The 20516-nt window shown below is 61.2% G+C and overlaps 1 protein-coding gene and 1 long non-coding RNA gene across 9 annotated transcripts in view; one reads left to right on the top strand and one right to left on the bottom strand.

Moving 5' to 3' along the window:
- LOC127491297 (uncharacterized) overlaps positions 1-14982 on the top strand; it is a 39567-nt gene extending 24585 nt beyond the window's left edge. For 4 of the 5 annotated variants that reach the window (XR_011384233.1, XR_011384232.1, XR_011384231.1 and 1 more), the window contains 2 exons: positions 13502-13697; positions 14781-14982. This is a non-coding gene — a long non-coding RNA (uncharacterized lncRNA). Of the gene's footprint in view, positions 1-9371; positions 9510-13501; positions 13698-14780 lie in introns of those variants that run through there. The other variant, XR_007919866.2, reaches the window with a different exon arrangement.
- The window catches only part of CHST8 (carbohydrate sulfotransferase 8), a 119576-nt gene continuing 107211 nt past the window's right edge, over positions 8152-20516 (bottom strand). For all 4 annotated transcript variants that reach the window (XM_051846727.2, XM_051846728.2, XM_051846730.2 and 1 more), the window contains exons 3-4: positions 10140-10177; positions 8152-9635 (exon numbers count right to left, since the gene is read on the bottom strand). In XM_051846727.2, coding sequence (XP_051702687.2) covers positions 8529-9635; positions 10140-10177 — 1145 coding nt within the window. In that variant the 3' untranslated portion in view covers positions 8152-8528. The remainder of the gene's footprint in view (positions 9636-10139; positions 10178-20516) is intronic.

Here is a 20516-nt window from a genome sequence, read left to right as displayed (position 1 = left end):
AGGGGTTTCTTCCAGGTCTCCCACGCGGGTGCAGGGGCCCAAGGACTTGGATGATCTTCCACTGCTCTCCCAGACCATTAGAAGGGAACTGGGTCAGAGTGGAGCAGTGGGACTTGAACTGGCACCCATATGGGATGCCGGCCCTGCAGACAGAGGCTTTACCCACTACGCCATGGCGCCCGCCCACAGAGATGCAATCTTTTTTTTTTTTTTTTTTTTTTTATTGACAGGCAGAGTTAGACAGTGAGAGAGAGAGAGAGACAGAGAGAAAGGTCTTCCTTCCATTGGTTCAACCCCCAAATGCCTGCTGCGGCCGGCGCACTGCGCTGATCCAGAGCCAGGAGCCAGGCGCTTCTTCCTGGTCTCCCATGCAGGTGCAGGGCCCAAGGACCTGGGCCATCCTCCACTGCACTCCCGGGCCACAGCAGAGAGCTGGCCTGGAAGAGGGGCAACCGGGACAGAATCCAGCGCCCCGACCAGGACTAGAACCCGGTGTGCCGGCGCCGCTAGGCAGAGGATTACCCTTCCCCTCCCTTTCCCTCCCCTCCCCTCCCCTCCCCTCCCCTCCCTTTCCTCCCTTCCCCTCCCCTCCCCTCCCTTCCCCTCCCCTCCTCTCCCCTCCCCTCCCCTTCTCTTCTCCAAGGTCATCTCCTCCGTAGCCCTTGCCAAGGTCATTACTGTTTCTGCTTACCAGGGTCAGACTCCCCCAGTGTGCTGAGTCCTGCACGTCGGAGGTGGGCTTGCTGCTCAGGACTGTGTGTCCCTCAGTGAGCACAGTGGGTCTCACCCAGCCGTGCTCGGAGGATCTGTTGATCGGGGGAACAGAGGAACCCGGAACGTTCTCGTTCACGGCCACGTCTGACGAGGCAGCGTGAGCGGAGCGGACCCCCTCTCCTCGTCCATCTCGCTGTGGATGGGTGTTCCAGCTGTTTCCTGCTGTGAGCATTCCCCACTACCTGCAGACTTCTTCTTCTTCTTCTTTTTTTTTTTTTTTTTCGTTAAGATTTTCTTTCTTTATTTATTTGAGAGGTAGAGTTACAGACAGAGAGGGGGAAAGACAGAGAGAGAGGTCTGAGGTCTTCCATCCACCGGTTCACTCCCCAGATGGCTGTCAGGAGCCAGAAGCTTCTTCCAGGTCTCCCACATGGGTGCAGGGGCACACACACCTGAGTTATCTTCCACTGCTCTCCCTGTGGGCTAGCAGAGAGCTGGATGGGAAGAGGAGCAGCTGGGACTTGAACCAGCGCCCAAATGGGGTGCTTAGAGGCTTAGCCTACAACACCACCGTGCCAGCCCCAACCTGCAGACTTCTAGAAACCAAAGTGCCAGACCCCTGCACCTCCCTGGGGGTGGGGGCTGGGAACGGAGCAGGGGCCAAGTCCTCCAGGGGAGCAGCCTCCATAGGGGACCCCGGCGGTGTCTCTGCCACGGACACAGATTGAGCAGACGAAGCGGCTCCTCTGTGGGACCGGAGGGCACGGAAGAGCCCACTCAGGAAGTGGCACTCGCAGCCGGGGGCATGGGAGGTCCCAGCCCTGGGCCCCACTGTCCAGCTGTGTGTGTGCCGCCATCGGGGAGGCCCATGTGCACCGGAAATCGAGCCCACGGGTTCTATTATTCACCCCCAAGGGATTGTTGCATGAAGATATGCTTTTACCTTCCCTCCTCGGGAATTCACTGAGGGGTGTGTGTGTGCGTGTATGTGTGCATGCATGTGTGTGCTCGTACATGTGTGCACATGCGTGTGTGTATGCATGTGTGTGCATGCGTGTGTGTGCATGATCTGTGATCAATCCTTGGATCTGTTGCAGAGGCCTCTGGAAAAATGACGCCTTCCCTGTGGGGTGCGGAGGCAGTGTTTCTGCGGAGTGGCCGCATGGCGGGACCCGCTGGGCTCTGGCTCAGTTTACAGTGGCGGTGGTGGTCTGTGGCAGGGTGTGGCTTCGTGCACACCACACAGGGTGAAGGACAATGTGCTTCTGGGGCCTGGGGTCGGGGCGGGGAGCAATGCTGGGGGTTCCTGCAGGGACAGAGGAAACTCCCATGGCCATCTGGGTGGCAGAGGGTCACTCTGGTCCCAGGTGCTGGGCCCTGGCTCTGGGCCTAAGAGCGCCTGGGCCCAAGTGGGTGTGTCCCCAAATGTGGTGACAGGTGAGTGACCATGGTGCTGGGAGCAGGGGAGGGTATGGCCCTGGAGAAGATCACCTATCTCACCTGACAGGTGCTACGATACACCTCCGAGCGTGGGCTGGGGACCCTCTCTGAGTCAGGAGCGAGCTCCCCCACCCCGGCCCTGGCAGGGCCTCAGAACAGTGAGCAGTGGCGTCCTGTTACAGAGCCCGCGGGGCCAAGACAGCCTCCCAGCCCCGCTCAGATCCCTTTGGCCACAGAAACCGGGCTGCGCTGGCTGGTCAGTGGCTCCCTGCTGTTTTCAGCATAAAACCCAGACTCTTGATGGTGGCCTGCTGGCTCGAACTTGACCTGGTGTCTGCTCCCCACGCTCTGGCCCCTGGCACACAGGTGCTGCCGGCATCCATGGGAGAATTCACATGGATGGCTGTTTTCATTTGAGAGTGACAGAGAGGGAGAGAGAGAGAGAGAGAGAGCCAGGGCTCGATCCAGGGCTCCCACGTGGGTGGCAGGAACCTGGCCACTTGAGCCATCTCTGCTGCCTCGCAGGGTCTGCATTAGCAGGGAGCTGGAGTCGGAGCCAGAGCGGGAAGCAGGTGTCCTAACCCCTAGGCCAATCGCCCACCCGACATGCGGTGTTTATGCATTCGGCCCTGTGCTCAGCCTGCCTCCCTTTGGGGGGTGCTGCGTCACGCCCAGGAACACGCTCTGTGCTGACCCGGGCTCTGTCAGCCTTGGGGGCCAGAGGGCCGGGGGGGGCAGCCCCACCCCAAACCCTGCCCCTTAACCACCACCCAGCACCTCGGTGCCCTGCTCAGAGGCCCCATGAGGTCCGCAACCCCTGCTGCAGTTCCATGGAGAGCCCAAGCCCTGAAAAATGATGCGGAGCCCTCGCACCTGTGTCATTAATCCTCCTGGGACCGCGGCCTGTGCCCCGGGGGGGGCACGGGCCAGGGTGACTGATTGCACCTGCTCCAGCTCTCCAGGACTTTGGCCAGTGGGAGGTGTCGGCAGCCTTTCCCAAGTGAAATGCCACGTGGAGATTAATGAGCCCTGAGCGCAGGGCTCCGGGCGCGCCAGGCCTGTGTGTAGCCGGACCCCCGGGGCCTGTGGATTTCCCACCCCCACCCCCAGCCCCACCCCGGAGCGCCACCCGGCCCCTTCCAGGAGCCAAGCTGCGGGTTCTCTGCCTTCGCCCAGGTTCCCAGGTCGGCCCCGAAACGGTTGCCTCGGCTTCATGCCTGAAACCTCAAACACAAATAATTTTCAATTTGCCTGGGAGTTTCAGTCGCACAATCCGATGTTAAATAATAGATTAGACGCCTTGGGGGAAAGAAGCGGGGTTTAAGAAGAAATAAATACAAGGAAAAAGTAGAATTCAGCACCTGGGTGTGGAGAGGGAGCAGGCTCCGTCCCAAACCCCATCCCACTGTCCTGTCTGGCTCCGCCCCATAGGGGTGGGGTGGGGGGTTGCTGCGGGCAGGCTTCAGGCCCCTCGCCCTGGGCCCCTCTTCTGCCAGTGCTGCCTGGGTTTACAGATCCCATCCCATACAGCCCTGCTCCCAGGCCCTGCACCCTAAGCAGGGGCCTGGCTGTAGCCCTTGTAACTGTCACCCACAAGGGCCAACCCTGAGCCAGGAGCAGGGGGGCCGCAGGTGAGACAGATGGAGCTGGGGGCAGAGCGGGGAACGATGCTGGCTGCAGACCCCACAGGGGACACATGCAGGACCTGGTTCGTCTGCACGCTCGGAGCCAGGGCGGTGTCTGCCCTCTGCCCAGCCTGGCCACAGCCTGTCCTGTAACCACAGGACATGGCACTGTCCCCAAAGCCACGGACCCCTAAGCCCCTCCACAGACCCCACCGCTGTCTCTCTGCCTGTGAGGAGCCAGCGCCGCCCTGCCCCCTGCTGCTGCAGCCCCGGAGAGCGCGGCTTCCCCTTGCCCAGGGCCCCCTGCGTTCCTTCGCAGCTGTCACTGGACATGGGGGCCGGACTCCCAGGCTCGGATGGCCTTGGGTGAATTCCTTAACCTCTCCGTAGCCCATGTGCAAGGAAGCAGGGAAGATAAGCGTTGCATCTCTTGCAGGCACTTAAAAGCCAACACTCAGTGCACACAGAGAAGCCAGTGGGAACCTGGGGTGGGGCACGGGCTGGGGGGTGGGGGTGGGGAGGGGGGCGTGGACGCGGGTGCCTGTTGGGAGGCAGAGGGAAGAAGAGGAATCGGGGTCGCTGCAAGGTGGTGGCCAGTGGGGAATGAGAGGCACGGGAGAGCCAAGTGGTACAGGTGAGGACCCAGCACCCCCTCGCCGGGCCTTCAGAGACCTCGGCTGGGCAGCTGACCCGGGGGGCCCTAGGGGCCAGGGTGGGGGGTGTGAGCTGGGGGTCCGGCAGGGTGGCGAGGGCGTGCGTCGGCAGGAGTGTCACACGCAGAGCAGGGCAGTCTGGCGTCATCTTTGTGCGCTCTGGGTGTGGGTGGTGGTGCCAGAGGGAGGGGCAGGTGCAGTGGGGAGGCAGCAGGGGGGACTTCCCTGAGGCCAGAAAGGGGGTGAGGGCTGGGGGCCCGTGGTGGCAGGGGCTGGCCCCGCGCTCAGGAGGGGGCTGCCAGACCATGGTTCCCGCTGGTGAGAGAGTCCAGCAGCCTGGAGGGGTGAGTGGGTGCAAGGAATGAAGAGGATCTACTAGACAGGCAAAGCCCGGGTGTCCCCGTGGCGGGGAGGCCGGCTACGGCCTTCTCCGGGTCCGCGGGATGCTCAAGTCGGGGTGTTGCTGCCACCTGGTGGCCCAGCCGGGGATAGCAGGCCGCTGCGCAGGAGCAGGGGCTTAGCGTCACCTGGCGGCTGCGGGTGGTCTCTGCGCCTGTGGAGAACTGCCCCCTTCCCACTCCATTCCCGCCCCCGCCCCCCGCCCGCTCCAGACCGCAGCTCCCCGCCGGGACCGCGGCAAGCGGTGAGACCAACGCGAGGCGGCCCAGCTCCAACCCCTGCGGCCGTGCAGCTGCGGCCAAGCCTCCGTGCCTCACCTCTGGAACAGGGTGGCTGGGGGTCGGGGGCGCGTCCGGCGGGGCGCGTCGGGGCCGGCACAGCACCTTGTGCGTCGTGGTCACCAGCGCCTGATTCCGGCCGGCACCCCACACCGCGGCGACGTGGCCGAGCCGCCAGAGCCCTCGACTGGGAATGACTCCCTTCTGGCCGCTGTCCTGGTCCTAGGATCCAAAAGCTCTGGGAATCGCGGCCCACCTCCCACCCACTCCCTTCCTGGGGTAGCGGGGGGGGGGGGGCGGGGGCAGCCGACAGCCCTGCGCCTGGAGCCCCCCCGCCGCGCGCTGCCGCAGCACAGCTGAGCCCCTGTGCCGAAGGTCCTGCAGGCAATGCCCGGAGCCCGAGCCCAGCGCCCCGCCGGTCCTCCCCGGGTTGGGAGCCTGGGCCGGGGGCTGGGCAGCCGCTGCCCCTTCTGTCCGCGCACCCAGGGTGGCCCCCAGGTTCTCCAGGACCTCATCCGAGGCTCACTGTGCTTCTCAGTCCTGGGTCCCCAGAGGTGGGAGCAGTGAGACCACATCCCAGTTCCTGCGCCCTGTGGGTTGCCACCCCTGGTGTGTCGGGGGAGGGGGGCTCCCTCTGCTTGGGGCAGGGATGGATGGATGGACAGACCCCAAGAGGAAGCTCCTTTGAGTGGCTGTGGCCATGGGTAGGGGCCAGGACAGCAGTGAGGCGGCTTCCCCCAGCCCTCAGGGCCCCCACGAAGGGCTCCCCTCACCCCACCGCCCTGGATCAAATTGGCAAAGAGGCGGCGCTGGAGAGTAGGGGCGAACTGGAGGCTGTCTCCCCGCCCACACCTGCCCAGCCCTGTCCTGGGGCCTTGGGACAGGCCCTGTGCAGTCAGGCACCTGGACAGAGGGGAGGAGGCAGCTTTGGCTGGCGCTCATGCCCACCCGCCTGGGCCTCAAATCCCCTCTCCCAGGGCCGCTCAAGGCCCCATAGGGGACCCTGGGTGGGGGCGGCCTGTTGTGCCTGCTCAGGGGCAGGGCCGTGCCTGGGGCAGTCTCAGGACTCAAGGGGTCCTCACACCCCGGGAGCTGCTTGTGGTCCCCGCTTGGGTCCCTGATCAGACCACCCCACTGGACTGTAGTCAGGTGAGTGGACGGCATGAGGAGGGGGCAGATCCCACAGAGGAGGGGGGGAGGAGGGGGAGGAGGGAGGGGGGAGGGGAGGGGAGGGGAGGAGGAGATAGAGGAGGAGGCGGTCTGTCCACAGCATCCCTCCACACGTGTACACACGCCCCTCACCCCAGACTTGCCTGCCCCCCACACACATGTGTGCGAACAACACAGACATTCGCTCCCTCGCATACCCACACCCACTCTCCTACGCTGGGGCTGAGACCCCTCCCCAAGCCCGTGAGGCCAGAGCCGGGGCTGGGCCCCTGCACCTCAGTGCCCTCGGGGGGGGGGGGCGAGACTCAGGCAGAGGTCACCCTGGGGGCCATCAGGTGATTCTGATCATGGACACCCAGAGACATAACCCCTCTCTAACGGCCACGCTGTGTGTGTCATGTGCATGGCTCAGGCTGGGTGTCTGACACAGCACACTCAGATACACACTCCCGCTCACATACAAGCATGCTGACACAAACAGGCTCATGTGTGTACACTCGAACATCCACAACTCACACCCCTACTTGCACACACACATACGCTCACACACACACGCCCACGCCTGGCCCGGGGCAGTCTCCGTCTGTCCTCCCGGCCGTAGCAGCATTGGCAAAGCCACCCTGCAGGCTGCCCAGCTGGGCCTGCAGCTGTCCCCTTGCTGAGCAGATGTCACGAGACCCCGCCTCAGGCTGCCCAAGATGATGCAACCCCGGCCAGGGGCACTTCTTCGGTCTCATTTCATGAGCACCAGGCCCAAGGGGCAGCTGTCCTGGGTCACCATCAGCCAGTCCATCCCCGCTTCTCTCACTCTGACCCTGGCCTGGCCTCGCTGGCTTTCTAAGCCTCCCGGCACCTGCCTGCCCCGGGTTCCGGAGTCCCTCAGGCCCCGAGTGCAGTCTCGTCTCCAACCCAGGCCATGTCCAGCCGGCACTTGGGGCGGGCAGGGGGTCCTTGTCACAGCTCAGGATCCTGGTGGACACAGCCCCCTGCGGACAAGGCGCGTCCCCGGGGGCCAGCGTGGAGGCAGGGGAGATGGAGTGGCTCATGCGTGGTGAGCCTGGCTGGATCTGGCCGTGTCTGTGCCTCAGGGCCCAGCAGCACCTCCTGTGGCCACGGGGCACTCCTGGGCTGGACCACGGAAGTCCCTCAGGAAGACTCGGGAGGGCACGCGGGGGCTCCTGGCAGGCGCAGGCTGCCACACAGAGAGCAGAGAGCCTGCACTTCGCCCCAGCCCCCGAATCCAACCCCAACACAGCCGCAGCCACTCACCCTTCCCCCTGGGCCTGACTGTGACAATCCCACGGGCATTTCAGGTGTGGAGAAGGCTTGCTTTCAGAGGAAAAGTTTCCCGTGTGGCATCTCCTCTGAGGTGCCAGGGGGCAGGGGTCTGCAGGTGACAGCTCTGGGCCAAAGCCTTGCTTAGCCCAGAGGGGCAAAGAGCCAGGGACAGCGTGACCACCCCTCCCCCTCCCCGTCACCCTGAGCTGCACCCACTGAGACCCAGAGGCAGGGCCCCATGGAGCCCAGGGTCAGCTTGCCCAGAGTTCAGCACTGCGCTGGCACCCTCTGGGGCTTCCAAGAGGCCCAGGTAGAAATGATGCCCACGGGCCTCAGGGGTCGGGGAGGGTCGCAGGTCTCCCCCCCACCCCCTAGATGGTCACACTGGGTCTGAGACGGGAGAGGCCAGTTGACGGGGTCCTGGTCTCGGAGGCGGCGGGGGGGGGGGTGGTCCCTGGATAAGAGGTGCTGGGCCCCCTCGGCTCCCCTCCCACTCAGGCCTCTCCTGCCCGGGGGCCCCTCTGCAGGGCCCTGTTTCAGGCTGTCCTGGGACAGGGACCCTGTCTCCACAGCAACACACAGTGTAGACACTACTGCCTCTGGAAACCGTGTGCTTTATTTGGAACCTGTGCCCTCCCCCCTACCATCGTAGAAAAGCTGCAAACCGCGTGGTTTGGTTCAAGGCATTGGCTAAGGGACCGCAGGGGTAATCCCGGCTGCTGGGACCCCTGTCCCCCTGTCCTGACTCTCTTGGGCATTGTAACTGCTGGCTGAGCTGCTGGGTGCCCCTCGTGGCCCCCAGGAACCGTCCCCAGCTGAGGAGTGAGAAAGCAGGTACAAGACAGCGGCTGGGGTCCCCACCCAAGACCTCGGGCCTGCTGCATGCAACAGGTGCAGCGGCCCTGTGGCTGCAGGTGCATCTCGGTTCCCAGGCGAGGACGCACCTGCGCCCGGGTGAGATGCCCCGCCCCTCAGTACAGGTCTGCGAAAGGCTTGGAGTAGTTGAACATCAGGTAGTCCATGTAGTAGAAGTCGTAGGCGCGCTGCCGCTGCAGGGTCGAGAGCTGCGCAAAGTACTGGTGCGTGATGCGCGCCGTGGTGCGCGCCTCCTGCGAGTGGCGGTCCTTGAAGCGAGGGAAGGTGAGGTTCTGCGGCGCGCGCACCAGGCTCAGGAAGAAGTTGGCGTCGTCCTCCATGCTCTCGAACTTGCCCACGAAGTCGTAGTCGATGAGGCAGGGGCTGCAGAGCCGGCTGACGTGGTCCCAGTGGATGTCCATGCCCACGGGCCGGTGCACGTCCAGCAGGTACTGGACGAACTCGGGGAAGCGCACGCCCGAGCCCGTCCGCAGCGCCTCCCGTGAGGCGTTGGCGCGGTAGCGGGCCAGGATGGCCTTGCCGAAGACGGGGTGGTAGTAGCTGTTGGGGTGCTCGAACTTGTCGCGGAAGGCGGACACCAGTCTCTCGAAGGGCTCGCGCACGAAGAGCATCTTGGTGTAGGTGCGCAGCCGGTGCAGGATGCCCTGGCGGCCGAACGTGTCCAGCCGCTTGAGCGCGCTGCCATAGTGGACCGTGTCGTGCTGGATGCTGGCGGTGGACGAGGCCAGCCCGGCCAGCACCATGAGCACTCGCTTCCAGTTGGAGCAGCCGGCTTTGGGCACCTCGCAGTAGAGCACGCGGTGGCGGTCCTCCACGAAGATGCGCGACACGTGGCGCGGTGTGACGGCCCTGCGGCTGCTGCTGGCGCGGTACTTGGCGCACGCCTCCCGCATCAGCCTCTTGCGCTCCTGCTGCGTCCGTTGCAGGACCGCCCAACGGCCGTCGCGGGCTCCGGGTAGCGGCCGTACCGCGGGGCCCGCCGAGCTGTTGGCTGGGGTGGCCATGGCCGCGGGCATCTTCTTGATGAGCAGCCGCCGGCGGCGCTGCCGGACACGCGAGCGGGCCCCGGTCTGCAGGTGCGGCGGGGGCTGGTCCGGCGCCGGCAGGTTAAGACCCCCGGGGGCCCGGCTGGACAAGTCCCGGGAGACTTTCGCCGTGGGTGCCCTCGAGTCGCCATCCCGGAAACGGCCCGGTGGGGGCTCCTGGAGCGAGGAGAGACGTGGTTACCCGAGGGGACAGGGCAGCGGCCCTGAGGGTCACTTGGGCCAGGCCTGCGCCACGCCCGCGTTTTCCCTGGAGTGAGGGAGCAGGAGACAGGCTCTCCGCTACGGGCGTGAGATCCAGCTCGTACCCAAAGGCCTCCCTCCTAGCCACGCACCACGGCCCTTCCACGTTGGGGACCTGAAGCGCAGGTGTCATTTCGGCCACAAGATGGCGCGGTCCTCCCAGGAACCTCGGCCTGGCCAGGTTGGGCGGCGGGAAGCCGGGGCCCCAAGGGTCTCCTATTGTTGGCGGGCGCCACCTAACACAGAATAGAAGTTCATGGGTCCAAGGCAACTGCCTGGGCTTGGCTGCCAGGGCTGCTGGAAAGGGCTGGCTGCGTCTTTCTTCCCCAGAATGGGCGCAAGATGAGCTCCAAAATTCTGTCCCTGCCCTCCCCCACTTTCCCGGGGCCTTGCGCTGAGATTGACTGCACTTGAATTTACCTGGCCGGGCTGCTGCAGTCTCATGTTGAACTTGACTCCTGAAAAGCAAAGGGAAGAGGAATTAGCAGTGGAGGATGCCCGTGGCGGCTTCCGGGGGTGAGCTCCTGACAGCCAGCCCAGCCTGGAGTGAGCTTGGTGGGTCCTGGGAAAAGGTGTGGGGGGGGGGTCTGGGAGCAGGGGGAGAGGGCTTGGCTCTGTGCTAGAGCCCTCCACCTGCTGCTCATTCAGTCCCATTGGACATGACTATCTCAGCCGAGGCTCAGCTGAAATGTATCCCAAAGTGACCTAGGAATGGAGAGGCACCTGCCCAAGTGTGCCCACACCCCTGCCTCATGGTGCATCCACACCCCTGCCCAGGTACACCCACACTGCTGGCCCGTGATGCAGCCAGGGCTCTTAGAGGCCACCCCACTGCACCCTACCCTGTCATTGAGTCACAAGCAAAGAACATTTTTTTTGAAAAAAATTTTTTTTATTTATCTGAGAGGTACAGAGAGAAGGATCTTCCATCTGCTGGTTCACTCCACAAATGATCTCAATGGCTGATCTAAAGCCAGGAACCAGGAGCTTCTTCCTGGCTTCCTATGTGAGCACAGGGGATCAAGCACTTGGGCCATTTTCCACTGCTTTCCCAGGCCATTAGCAGAGAGCTGGCTTGGAAGAGGAGCAGCCAGGACTAGAACTGGTGCCCATATGGGATGCTGGTGCTGCAGGTGGAGGCTTAGACCACTATGCCACGGTGTCAGTCCCTGGAAAGAACGCTTTTGAAAGCTGTGTTGGAGTCAGCCAGGCTGTGGCTGTGGTGTGTGTGAACTCTCCGTATTCAGAACACAGCACATTCCCACACCAGGTCCGGCAATGGAAAACACACCTTCCTTTCTGGCTTCAGGAAACTCCCTCTCCCGGGCATTTGCCTTGATTCTTGCCTGAGCTGGCCCACCCGGGATGAGCTGATGTGCGTGGCTCACCCTGGTCTCCCTCCAAAGAGGGAGAATCCAGCCAGCCCTTCCCAGTGGCCTGGGGCAGATGGACAATGATCAGCACCTCACTGGCCATGCTCTGTGAATGTTCCCTCTGTCCACGTGGACGCCTCTCCCTGGGGCTGGACGGGGTCACCCAGGATAACAAGCTCTGGTGGTGTGAACTTTGGACAGCAGAGAGGGTCCTCCCTTGGGCTCTGTTTGGTCTGGTTTGGGGGGTGCTGTCTGGGAGGACAGAAGGTCCTTGGGGAAGGCTACTCAGCAGTCTGGGTTGCTTGGCCCCTGAGGCAGCTGGGGTTCAGTTGACTGGTGCGGCACGTGGGTGGACATTTCTGTGCTGAGAATTTGCCAAAAGCCACAGTCCCCAACCAGCCACTCTGTACACAACAGAGAGCTAGAACTTCCAGCTGGCAAGGTAGGGCACTGTGCCTGACCACACCTGGCCCCCAGCTGCTACCTGAGGCCGGGGGGTGTCCTGGGGGCTCGGCACTTCCCCTGCTGTCTCTGTATACTCAGGAGAGGTCAGTGGCTGGGGCCAAGCTGGCGAGTGGCCAGCCTGGTCTTCTCTGGTGTGGAGCTCCTGGATTCCTCCTGGATTCCGGCCTTACACACTGAGCTTGTGCCAGGGCCTGACCCAACACTGGCCAACTGAGGCTGTGCCCAATGTCCCTTCCACTCCTCAGCAAGGCGGGGGGGCACAAAGCTCACTTCGGGGCTGGAAAGCCTGAGTTTGCTGGAACCATCCCCAAGTCCTGAGAAGCAGAAATGAAGGCAGAACCTGGGAATGTTGTCTCTTCTGCCCACCCCTGTGGGCTGGAAACAGCAGTGCATCTTTCCCTGGGACAAACGGCGGCAGAGTGCCTCCAGCTGCTGGGCACCCCAGGTTATGCACCTGTGTGTGTGTGTGTGTGTGTGTGTGTGTTGTGTATGCTTCCAGGGGCAAGGGGAAGCCCTGTGTAGAACTGGCTGCATCCTTGGAGTGTGGGGTGAGTAGAGAGTACCTGGCCTGACAGAGGAACCTTCTAGACAGAAGCCCCTCACCGTGTCCCCCTCCCACCTCGCCGGCCTCCCCCACCTCCTCATGCCGGCTTCCTGAATTGGTTTTTCTCCGCCAGCTGTGGGGGTTTGCTCGTTCGGTGAGGATGACAGGTCCCTTCACCGGCAGGGCCCCGCTGTGCCCATGCAGCTTTCCTCTGCACCGCCGGCTCGCCTTAATTATTTTCTTCTGGTGACGGCAGCTGGCTCTGCTAAATCACCTCTCCTCCTCGGAGTCTCAGACACGGGAATTTACTCTGCTTGTCACCGCTGTCAGCTTGTCAAGGTGTGACGCCGCTTATTCATACTCCTTCTCTGCAGCCAATGAGTCATGCCAGATCTGGCCGAGAGGGGACTGAGCAGCCACTTCCAGAAGGCGCCCTGCCAGTCGGCGAGCTTGACAAGGATGTCCTTATCGGGGCTGCGTCCCCGGAGGCTCTGACTTCCCACCAGCACCCTGGGAGGGTGCTGAGCTGTGGTTTCTGTCCCATTTCGTTGGCCCACACTGGCTAGGAGGGGCTATCTCCTGGACCTCCAGGCTCTGAGCCTAAGGGAGGTTCCGAGGCTGGCCATGCTAGAGCCCTCAGCATGGGCTGGAGGGCAAGTTTGTACTGGACAAAGCCTGGGGCTGGGTGAATCTCCTGACCTCTTGGCCACATTCCCTCACCAAGCGAGCTTGGCTGCAATTGTTGCCTTTGAAAATAAAAATTGTCTTGTGTGTCACGACAGAGCCAGGAACAGAATGTAGTCTTGATCCTTAAGCTCCTGGTGGCTTGTGGGGCACAGATTAACCCTATCCTCACAAGCCTGCCTTTGGATAATGGCAGAAATTAAAGGAGATGCAAAGGACTCTCCCAGTGACCGAAACCCTGATATTCTCCCTTTTTCCTTGGAGAACTCTGCTTCCCCATGTGTGTCTCAGGTAACAGCTACAGCCAAGAATACTCTAAGTTGTAGGCAAGCCAAAGCCAAGAAGCTGGGGTACAGAGAGGCGGAGTCAGGACACTCCACAGCGGGCTGCTTTTCAGGACCCTGGACAGCTCCACGGCGTGCCCAAGGAAGGGTGGCTTAGGGTGCTGCCTCTGCTGCACCCCCTAAACACCAGGTTTGCCACCAACACTCCCTACTACCAGTGCCGTGACCCCGACCTCCAAGTTCTCATACAAATGTATAATCTAGGTAAGAACCGTGGACTTGTTGAGTGACGTAAGCCATGACTCCGCCTGCCCCCAACGTGCACTTGCTCTCTTCAAGTTATCTCTCCCTGAACATACTGCTGAAATATGTACACAAACTCCGTCTCCCTGCACAGTAAGAAATAAACAACCACTTTCTCTTTCTGGACAGGTGACATCGCAGAGTGGCTGAAACACACGCAGTACGGCAAGAGTGTGCGTCGGTGAGAATAAACGAGGCGTGAGTTATGGGGCTGCCAGATGCACTCCACGCTGTGAACTCTACAGTGGCCGAGCTTTCTTCTAGGCATTTGGCTGAAAAGCTTCCTGCTTACCTGTGAAGGAGTGGCAACAGCTGATGAGCAAGTGTGAGATTGGGTTCTTAATAATCAAGTCAGGTGGCCCAGGTCTGGGGCAGAGAGCTAGGGAGGGGGCTTCACACATATGCAGGCTTAGGAGTCAAAGCAACAGAGAAATGGGCATGGGGCCAGGAGAGGCCATGAGTCTGTTGTGTGGATCATGAATCTCCTGGAGTTGCCTGATGGAGCTGTTTCCTGAGTGATGTTTCCTACATCTCAAGTCTGGTGGCTGAGCCTCTGTGGCAGGCTGCCCTACAACCCGCAGTCCTTGTATGTGTCCACTCATGCTGCCCACCAGGCCTGGAGACCGCGAGGGTTCTAGTTGCTTCCCGTGGCTCAGGCTGGCCCAGACACAGCAGACACTGAAGATGAGGCCCCAACTGCAGCTTTGTGACCCGACTCATGCAGGATCCTGAGTTCAAGCCTGCGTCTTGCCCTGGATTCCCCTGGCAGTTGCATGGAGGTGGAACCAAATGCAGATGCCCTGAACTGCACGGGCTGTCTGTGTCCCATTTCCCAATCAGCAGGAAGCAGCTCCTGCACTGGATGTGGGCTCAAGAAAGACCTTGGGTGTCAGTGGTTGGTGCCTGGTGCCTGTGACCTCGGGCAGCAGTGCTGAGCTGTGGAAGTATCTGCCTCAGAGGCAGGGATGCCAGCCATAGAAGAGGCAGCCAGGAAGTGTACTGCCCACCAGACTCAGGGGAGAAGGCAAGGGGGGACTTCCAGGTCCTACGCCACAGCAAACACAGAAGGGCTCCGAACAAGGTGCTCTCCCAGGAGCCAGAACCAGTCAGAGTTATATATGGGGACGGGGGAAGGAAGGAAGGAAGGGAGGGGAAAAGGAGGGGGGAAAGTGCAGATTTAAGGGGTCGCCTCCTGCGGCAATGCGGCTGGGCAGCCTGGAGGCAGAATTCCTTCTTTCTTGGGTTACTTGGTCTTTGAAGTCTTCCCACTGGCTGGGTGATGGAGGGTGACTTGTCTCCTCACGGTCCACAGGTTGAAAAGCTGACCATCTCCAACAATTGCCTGCACAGCTGCTCAGCCTGTGGCACCCTACGTTCAGTTTCTGCCTCTGTCTTCCCTCCCATGTAGGTCTCTCCTCTTCTGAAAAAGACACAGTCAGGATGCAGCAGGTCATGGCTCAAGCGCTTGGGTCCCTGCCGCCTATATGGGAGTGGTTCCAGGCTCCTGGCTTCAGCCTCACCTGTTTGTCTAAGGGGTGAACCAGTGGATAGAAGATCTCTGTCTCCCTTCTCTGCCTTTCAAATAAATAAAAACTTAAAGACAGCAGTGATATTGGAAGTCTATCCTCATGACTACATTTTCACTTGATTGCACCTGCAGAGACCCTGTGAGGTCCCACGAGTTGCAGGCACCCAGGGTTGGGACTTTAGTATCACTTTTCTCAGGGGAGTACAACTAACCCAGCCCAAGGGGGGATGCGATCTCAAGGGGCTTCTGGAGAGTTCTGGCCGAGAGGAGGTGACGAGATAGTTTCCCTGTCCTGATCGGAGGTGAAGGATTGAGTTAGTTCTTGCAGTCTTTGGCGTGGGGAGAGACTGTGCCCTGTCCATCTGTGTCCATTTGGCAGAAAGCCTGGCACACATCAGGAGCTCAATAAATGCTTGTGGCAAGGCTGATGCTGCCCAGACTGTGAGCTGGCCTGGGACAGGTGTTGGGCTTCTCCCCAAGGAAGTGGAACCCGGGGTTGTGGCAGGAGCCCAACAACTCCCAGCCAGAGTTCCCTGGCCCAGCCCCACAGCCTGGCAAGGGCCAAGTCTGGGTGGCAGGTGCCAGCCCAAGGGGCTTGAAGAATGCTTTCACCCCTACTTCCAACAGGTGGCTTTGACCTATAGCATCTACAGATGGTTGCCTCTGCAGCACACCGGGCCAGAGACCACTCCAGGGACGAGAGACAGGCAGTGGATACCCCTCCATCTGGCTCTTCTCCTACCAGTGTGGGTTCTGACCTCCTGAGGTCTCTGCTGCCCCAGGGCTGGAGGACCAGCTGCCCCATGGCTGTGTCATAGGTCACTATGTCACTCAACAAGTCCACGGTTCTTAACTAGATTATACATTTGTATGAGAACTTGGAGGTCAGGGTCATGGCACTGGTAGTAGGGACTGTTGGTGGCAAACCTGGTCTTTGGGGGGTGCAGCAGAGACAGTACCCTAAGCCACCCTTCCTTGAACACACGCGTGGAGCTGTCCAGGGTCCTGAAAAGCAGCCAGCTGTGGAGTTATGCCCATCAGGGGCAGACTGTTCATGGATGCAGCTGAGATGCAAAACTAAAGTTTCAAGGCTCTCAGCAGTTAGAGGACAGCCCAGAAACTGGCTGGAGAACACAGCACAGAAGGGCCTTAAATTCTCACTGGCTTGATGCCTGCGGTGCTGGCATCCCATGTGGGCCCCGATTCGACTCCTGGCTGCTCCACTTCTGATCCAGTTCTCTGCTAAGGCTTGGGAAAGCAATGCAAGATGGCCCAAGTGTTTGGGCCGCTGCACTTCTGGGAGACCCAGAAGAGGCTCCTGGCTTCAGATCAGCCCAGTCCCAGCTGTTGTGGCCATCTGGGGAGTGAACCAGCATATGGAAGACCTCTCCGCCTGTAACTGTCTCTAAATAAATGAATCTCCTGGGCTGGCGCTGTGGCGTAGCAAGTAAAGCCGCCACCTGCAGTGCCAGCATCCTACATGTGCACTGGTTTTGGGTCCCGGCTGCTCTACTTCCGATCCAGCTCTCTGGTATGGCCTGGGAAAGCAGTAGAAGATGGCCCAAGTCCTTGTGCCCCTGCACCCATGTGGGAGACCCGGAAGAAGTCCTGGCTCCTGGCTTCAGATCAGTGTAGCTCCAGCCATTGCAGCCATTTGGGGAGTGAACCAGTGGATGTAAGACGTCTCTCTCTCTCTCTCTCTGCCTCTCCTTCTCTCTCTGTGTAACTCTATCAAATAAATAAATCTTTAAAAAAATCTCAAAAAAAATTTTCAGTGGTGTTCAGAGGAAAACTCAATTCAAATTCTCTGCTAGGGCCCCAGCCTGGGGTTCAGCCTGGGGACTGGTCTCTGTCGTGGCCGTGCCCACCCTGGCTGCCCAGGACAGGTGTAGCAGGGGCCCCCGCAAATGGGGCCCCAGGGACACAATTGCCAGCTGCTCTGGGTGGTTCTGTGGCCAAAGTGTGGACCTCGAGGGGTGGCTGGAGTCTGGACAGACATGGCCTCAGCCTCCGTAGGTGGACCTCCTTCAGCTGCTCCAAGGATATCAGACTTGTTATAGAGGGAGCCCCCTTTGGCTCAGAGCAAGGACTTCCTGTCCCTTTGCCTGGGGAGTCACTCTGAGTCATTGTTTTGTTTTGTTTTTTTGTTTTTTGACAAGCAGAGTGGATAGTGAGAGAGAGAGAGAGAGACAGAGAAAGGTCTTCCTTTGCCGTTGGTTCACCCTCCAATGGCCGCCACGGCTGGTGCACCACGCTGATCCGAAGCCAAGAGCCAGGTGCTTCTCCTGGTCTCCCATGTGGGTGCAGGGCCCAACGACTTGGGCCATCCTCCACTGCACTCCTGGGCCACAGCAGAGAGCTGGCCTGAAAGAGGGGCAACTGGGACAGAATGTGGCGCCCCGACTGGGACTAGAACCCAGTGTGCTGGTGCTGCAGGTAGAGGATTAGCCTATTGAGCCACAGCGCCAGCCCCTGAGTCATTGCTTTTAATCAAGGGGTCAGGATGTCAAGAGAGAACAAAAAGAACAAGCCACAGCCCTGCTGTGTGTCCCGAGACAAGTTCCCTGACCTCTCTGAACCTGTTTCCTTATCTGTAACATGGGCTGAAAATATGCATCTTAAAAGGCATGACAAGGCAGCACGAGCCTGCCGAATGCTGGGTTCCCTCGCAGCAGCAGCCAGTTCCTCCCAGCCCGGCTCCTTCGACAGTGGCTGTGCTGTCGCTGGGGCTCGCCTGCAGGTGAGGAAAGTGCAAAATCTTCCCATCTGGATGAGGACGGGCACCTGATGGCTCTGACGGCGGCTTGTTTTGTTTTGCGATTCCGTTCCTTCGCCTCTGTGATTACGATCCACGATTCACCTGGGTAGCTCCCTGTCAGCTCAGCCTGGGCTGTGAATTCCCTGGGAGCTGTCAGAGAGCCCGGCTTTGGAGCTGCCTGTCAGTCAACCAGCCAGCCGGTTAGCCGGCCTGCGATCCCAGCAGCTGTCCTGCCCGCTTGGCACACGCCCATCTGCCCGTTACTCGGAGGGGGCTGGGGAGTCCTGTTGTGCTCCAGCCCCCACACCCCAGCGTCCCACCTGTCCACAAGGGAGGGGCCCTCAGCTTCTGCTTCAAGTCCCCCTTGGTCAGAGCCAGCAGCGACGCCTACAGTGTGCGGTGTCAGCACCCACGTCCCACGCTCTGTACCCTACACAGGCCTCGTGCACCTGTGGTGTTGTGATCAGACTCCGTGCATCTCACAATCTGTCACAGCGTGCATGCGAGGACACATGTCTGTCACACAATGTGGCCCAGGTAGGGAGTGCATTTTCACAGCCCTGCGGGGTCTCTGAGTGTGCACAGCCACAAGCCTTAGGGCAGACCACTCCCCTCCTCTCCCTCAATATATTCATTCAACACACAGAGTCTGGAAAGAGAGACAGGAGCTGGTGATGGAGGCAAGGACGAGCAAGAATGAACTTGGTGCTATCAGCTGGCAATGGCACGTGGCCCTGGCACCCCCTGCCTCTGTCTCCTGTGCACTGTGCTGGCCCCCAGCAGACCCCCCACGCCGGCGCCCACCACGACAGAACCGTCATGAGATCCACTCCACCAAGGCTGTATCTTAGGCACCAGTGACAGGGTCTGAGCCGTGGATGGGACAGTAGAGCACCTGCCCTCGTGGAGTTTAGAGTTCAGCTAGCAAGGGCGGTGCCAACCACCAGTCCCACGTGTGCTGGCACCAATAGGAAACGCAGCAGGCAGGTCTACAAGTCCGGGCACCGGGTCATGCCTCCTGGGGGCAGGTCTACAAGCCCGGGCACCGGGTCATGCCTCCTGGGGGTGGGGACGATCCATTGGCTCCCGAGGGCTGTGAGCACGGAAGCTTTGCACCCGGGGAGGCTCACAGACAGGCAGGAGAACTGTGGTGGTGGTGGGCAGGGGGCCTTCGGATCCTGGCCCGGGCTCTCGGCCTCACCTCCCACGGCACCTGGGAGCCTCGAGCTGTTACCTGTAGAGGAGTTATTCTGAATGTAAGGACCAAGGTAGAGCAGAAAGCCTGCTCAGGGGGTGGTGCCCGTGTCCAGGCTGGAGCTGCCCAAGGCCTGGCCCCAGGTGACAAGGAGCCAAACGGGAAGAAGCCATGCCAATCTCAGGGGGAATAATCAGCGCGGTGTTCAACAGCAGGCTCCCTGGCCGCTGGCTGGCTGGTGTGGACTGACCTCCGTGGGGTGAATGTTCCCATGGGGCAGGTTTCAAGCTACTGGAGGAGGTGGGGAGGGACTACAAACCAGCTCTCATCTTGCTACAGCCTGAGCAGGACCTGGGGACTGGCGGTGGGGGGTGGGCTCAGGGAGACGGTGGCTTCCAGTCTGAGCTACCAGCAGCCAGCTCTAGTGCCCTTTCTGCAGGGTGGGCGGGCGGGCGGTGGTGGTGGCGCAGATCTGTGGTGTGTGAGATGCCTATGGGTCTCCAGGGCAGCACAGGGCAGCTGGAGCATAGGGATGGGAAGCTGTGTGTGTGTGTGTGTGTGTGTGTGTGTGTGTGTGTCTGGCGGCCACCTGTGACACAGGCTTGGGAGCACATGGGACCCACACTTCTCAGAGGGACTGCAGACTGGAGGCAGGGGCCTCCCTTGGTTGGGGGCCTCCAAGAGGCACAGCGCCCTGTCTGGAGGGTCAGAGGGCGAGGGAGGGGTCCTGTGTGGGGGATGGTGCCTCTGGGACCACTCTCCAGCCCGCCCTGCAAGGTGACGTCTCATCTGGCCTGAAAAAGGGTGCATCTGCCGACCTGGGGCTCACCAGGAAATAAAAACAGACAAGTCGTGCCGGAGCCTCGGGCGGAGGGGGCTCCCTGGGGGGCCTGCTGTCTCAGGGCCACCCAGCAGCCCAGGCCTGTGATGGGTGCTGCAGGGCCAGCCAGAGGCAGCAGGCCTTTCTTCGCCGGAACGACTCAGGCCACCAGAGGCAGCCGGTGGGGCGGCCTCATTACCGAAGTGGCCGGACTGCAAGATAATGATCGGGCCAGCTCTAGCCGGCCTCAGGATGTGTCGTTGCGGCTGCAGCGTCAATTACTGAGCTGGCCTGTGGCTGTCAGAGCTGTCGCAGCTGCTGCCTGTGATACCCTGAAGAGCCGCAAAGGCAAATCCGTCTCAGTCGCTGCTTCTTTGAAACATCCCCGCTGCACGCGGCTCTGTTCTGAAGGAGGCACTCCAGACCCCCCTGGGAGAAGGAGGCCCCTGCAGGCGCAGCTGAGAGGGGCCGCCCAGGGGCACGGGGACGGGTGCCCCGATCTTGGCAGAGCCCACAGATGGCTGTGCCCTCGGGGGCAGCCCTGGTCTCCCCACCCCGGCTCAAGCATGGATGGGCAGCTGCAGGTCCAGGCCCCTCTTGTCACCAGCATCTCAGGACACATTCATGGGCAGCTGGATTTTGGGGGTCACCCTGTGGGCCCCCAAACAGAACACAGCCTCCAGCAACTCATGGCAAGGACCAGGCCCTGAGGGAGGGAAGCCCTGGCGGTCAGCCCAGCTGTTCTCTGCCAAGGGTCTGGGGTTGAAGTCTACACTGGGGAAGAGATGGGACTCTGCCAGGGCAGGGCCTTGAACTTGGAGTTGGACCCAGCCGAAGCCAGGG

The sequence above is a fragment of the Oryctolagus cuniculus genome, chromosome 18 (genome assembly GCF_964237555.1).
Source record: "Oryctolagus cuniculus chromosome 18, mOryCun1.1, whole genome shotgun sequence".
Classification (NCBI taxonomy): domain Eukaryota; kingdom Metazoa; phylum Chordata; class Mammalia; order Lagomorpha; family Leporidae; genus Oryctolagus; species Oryctolagus cuniculus.
The sequence above is the reverse complement of the archived record's forward strand: the minus strand, read 5'-3'. Positions and strand labels throughout refer to the sequence as shown.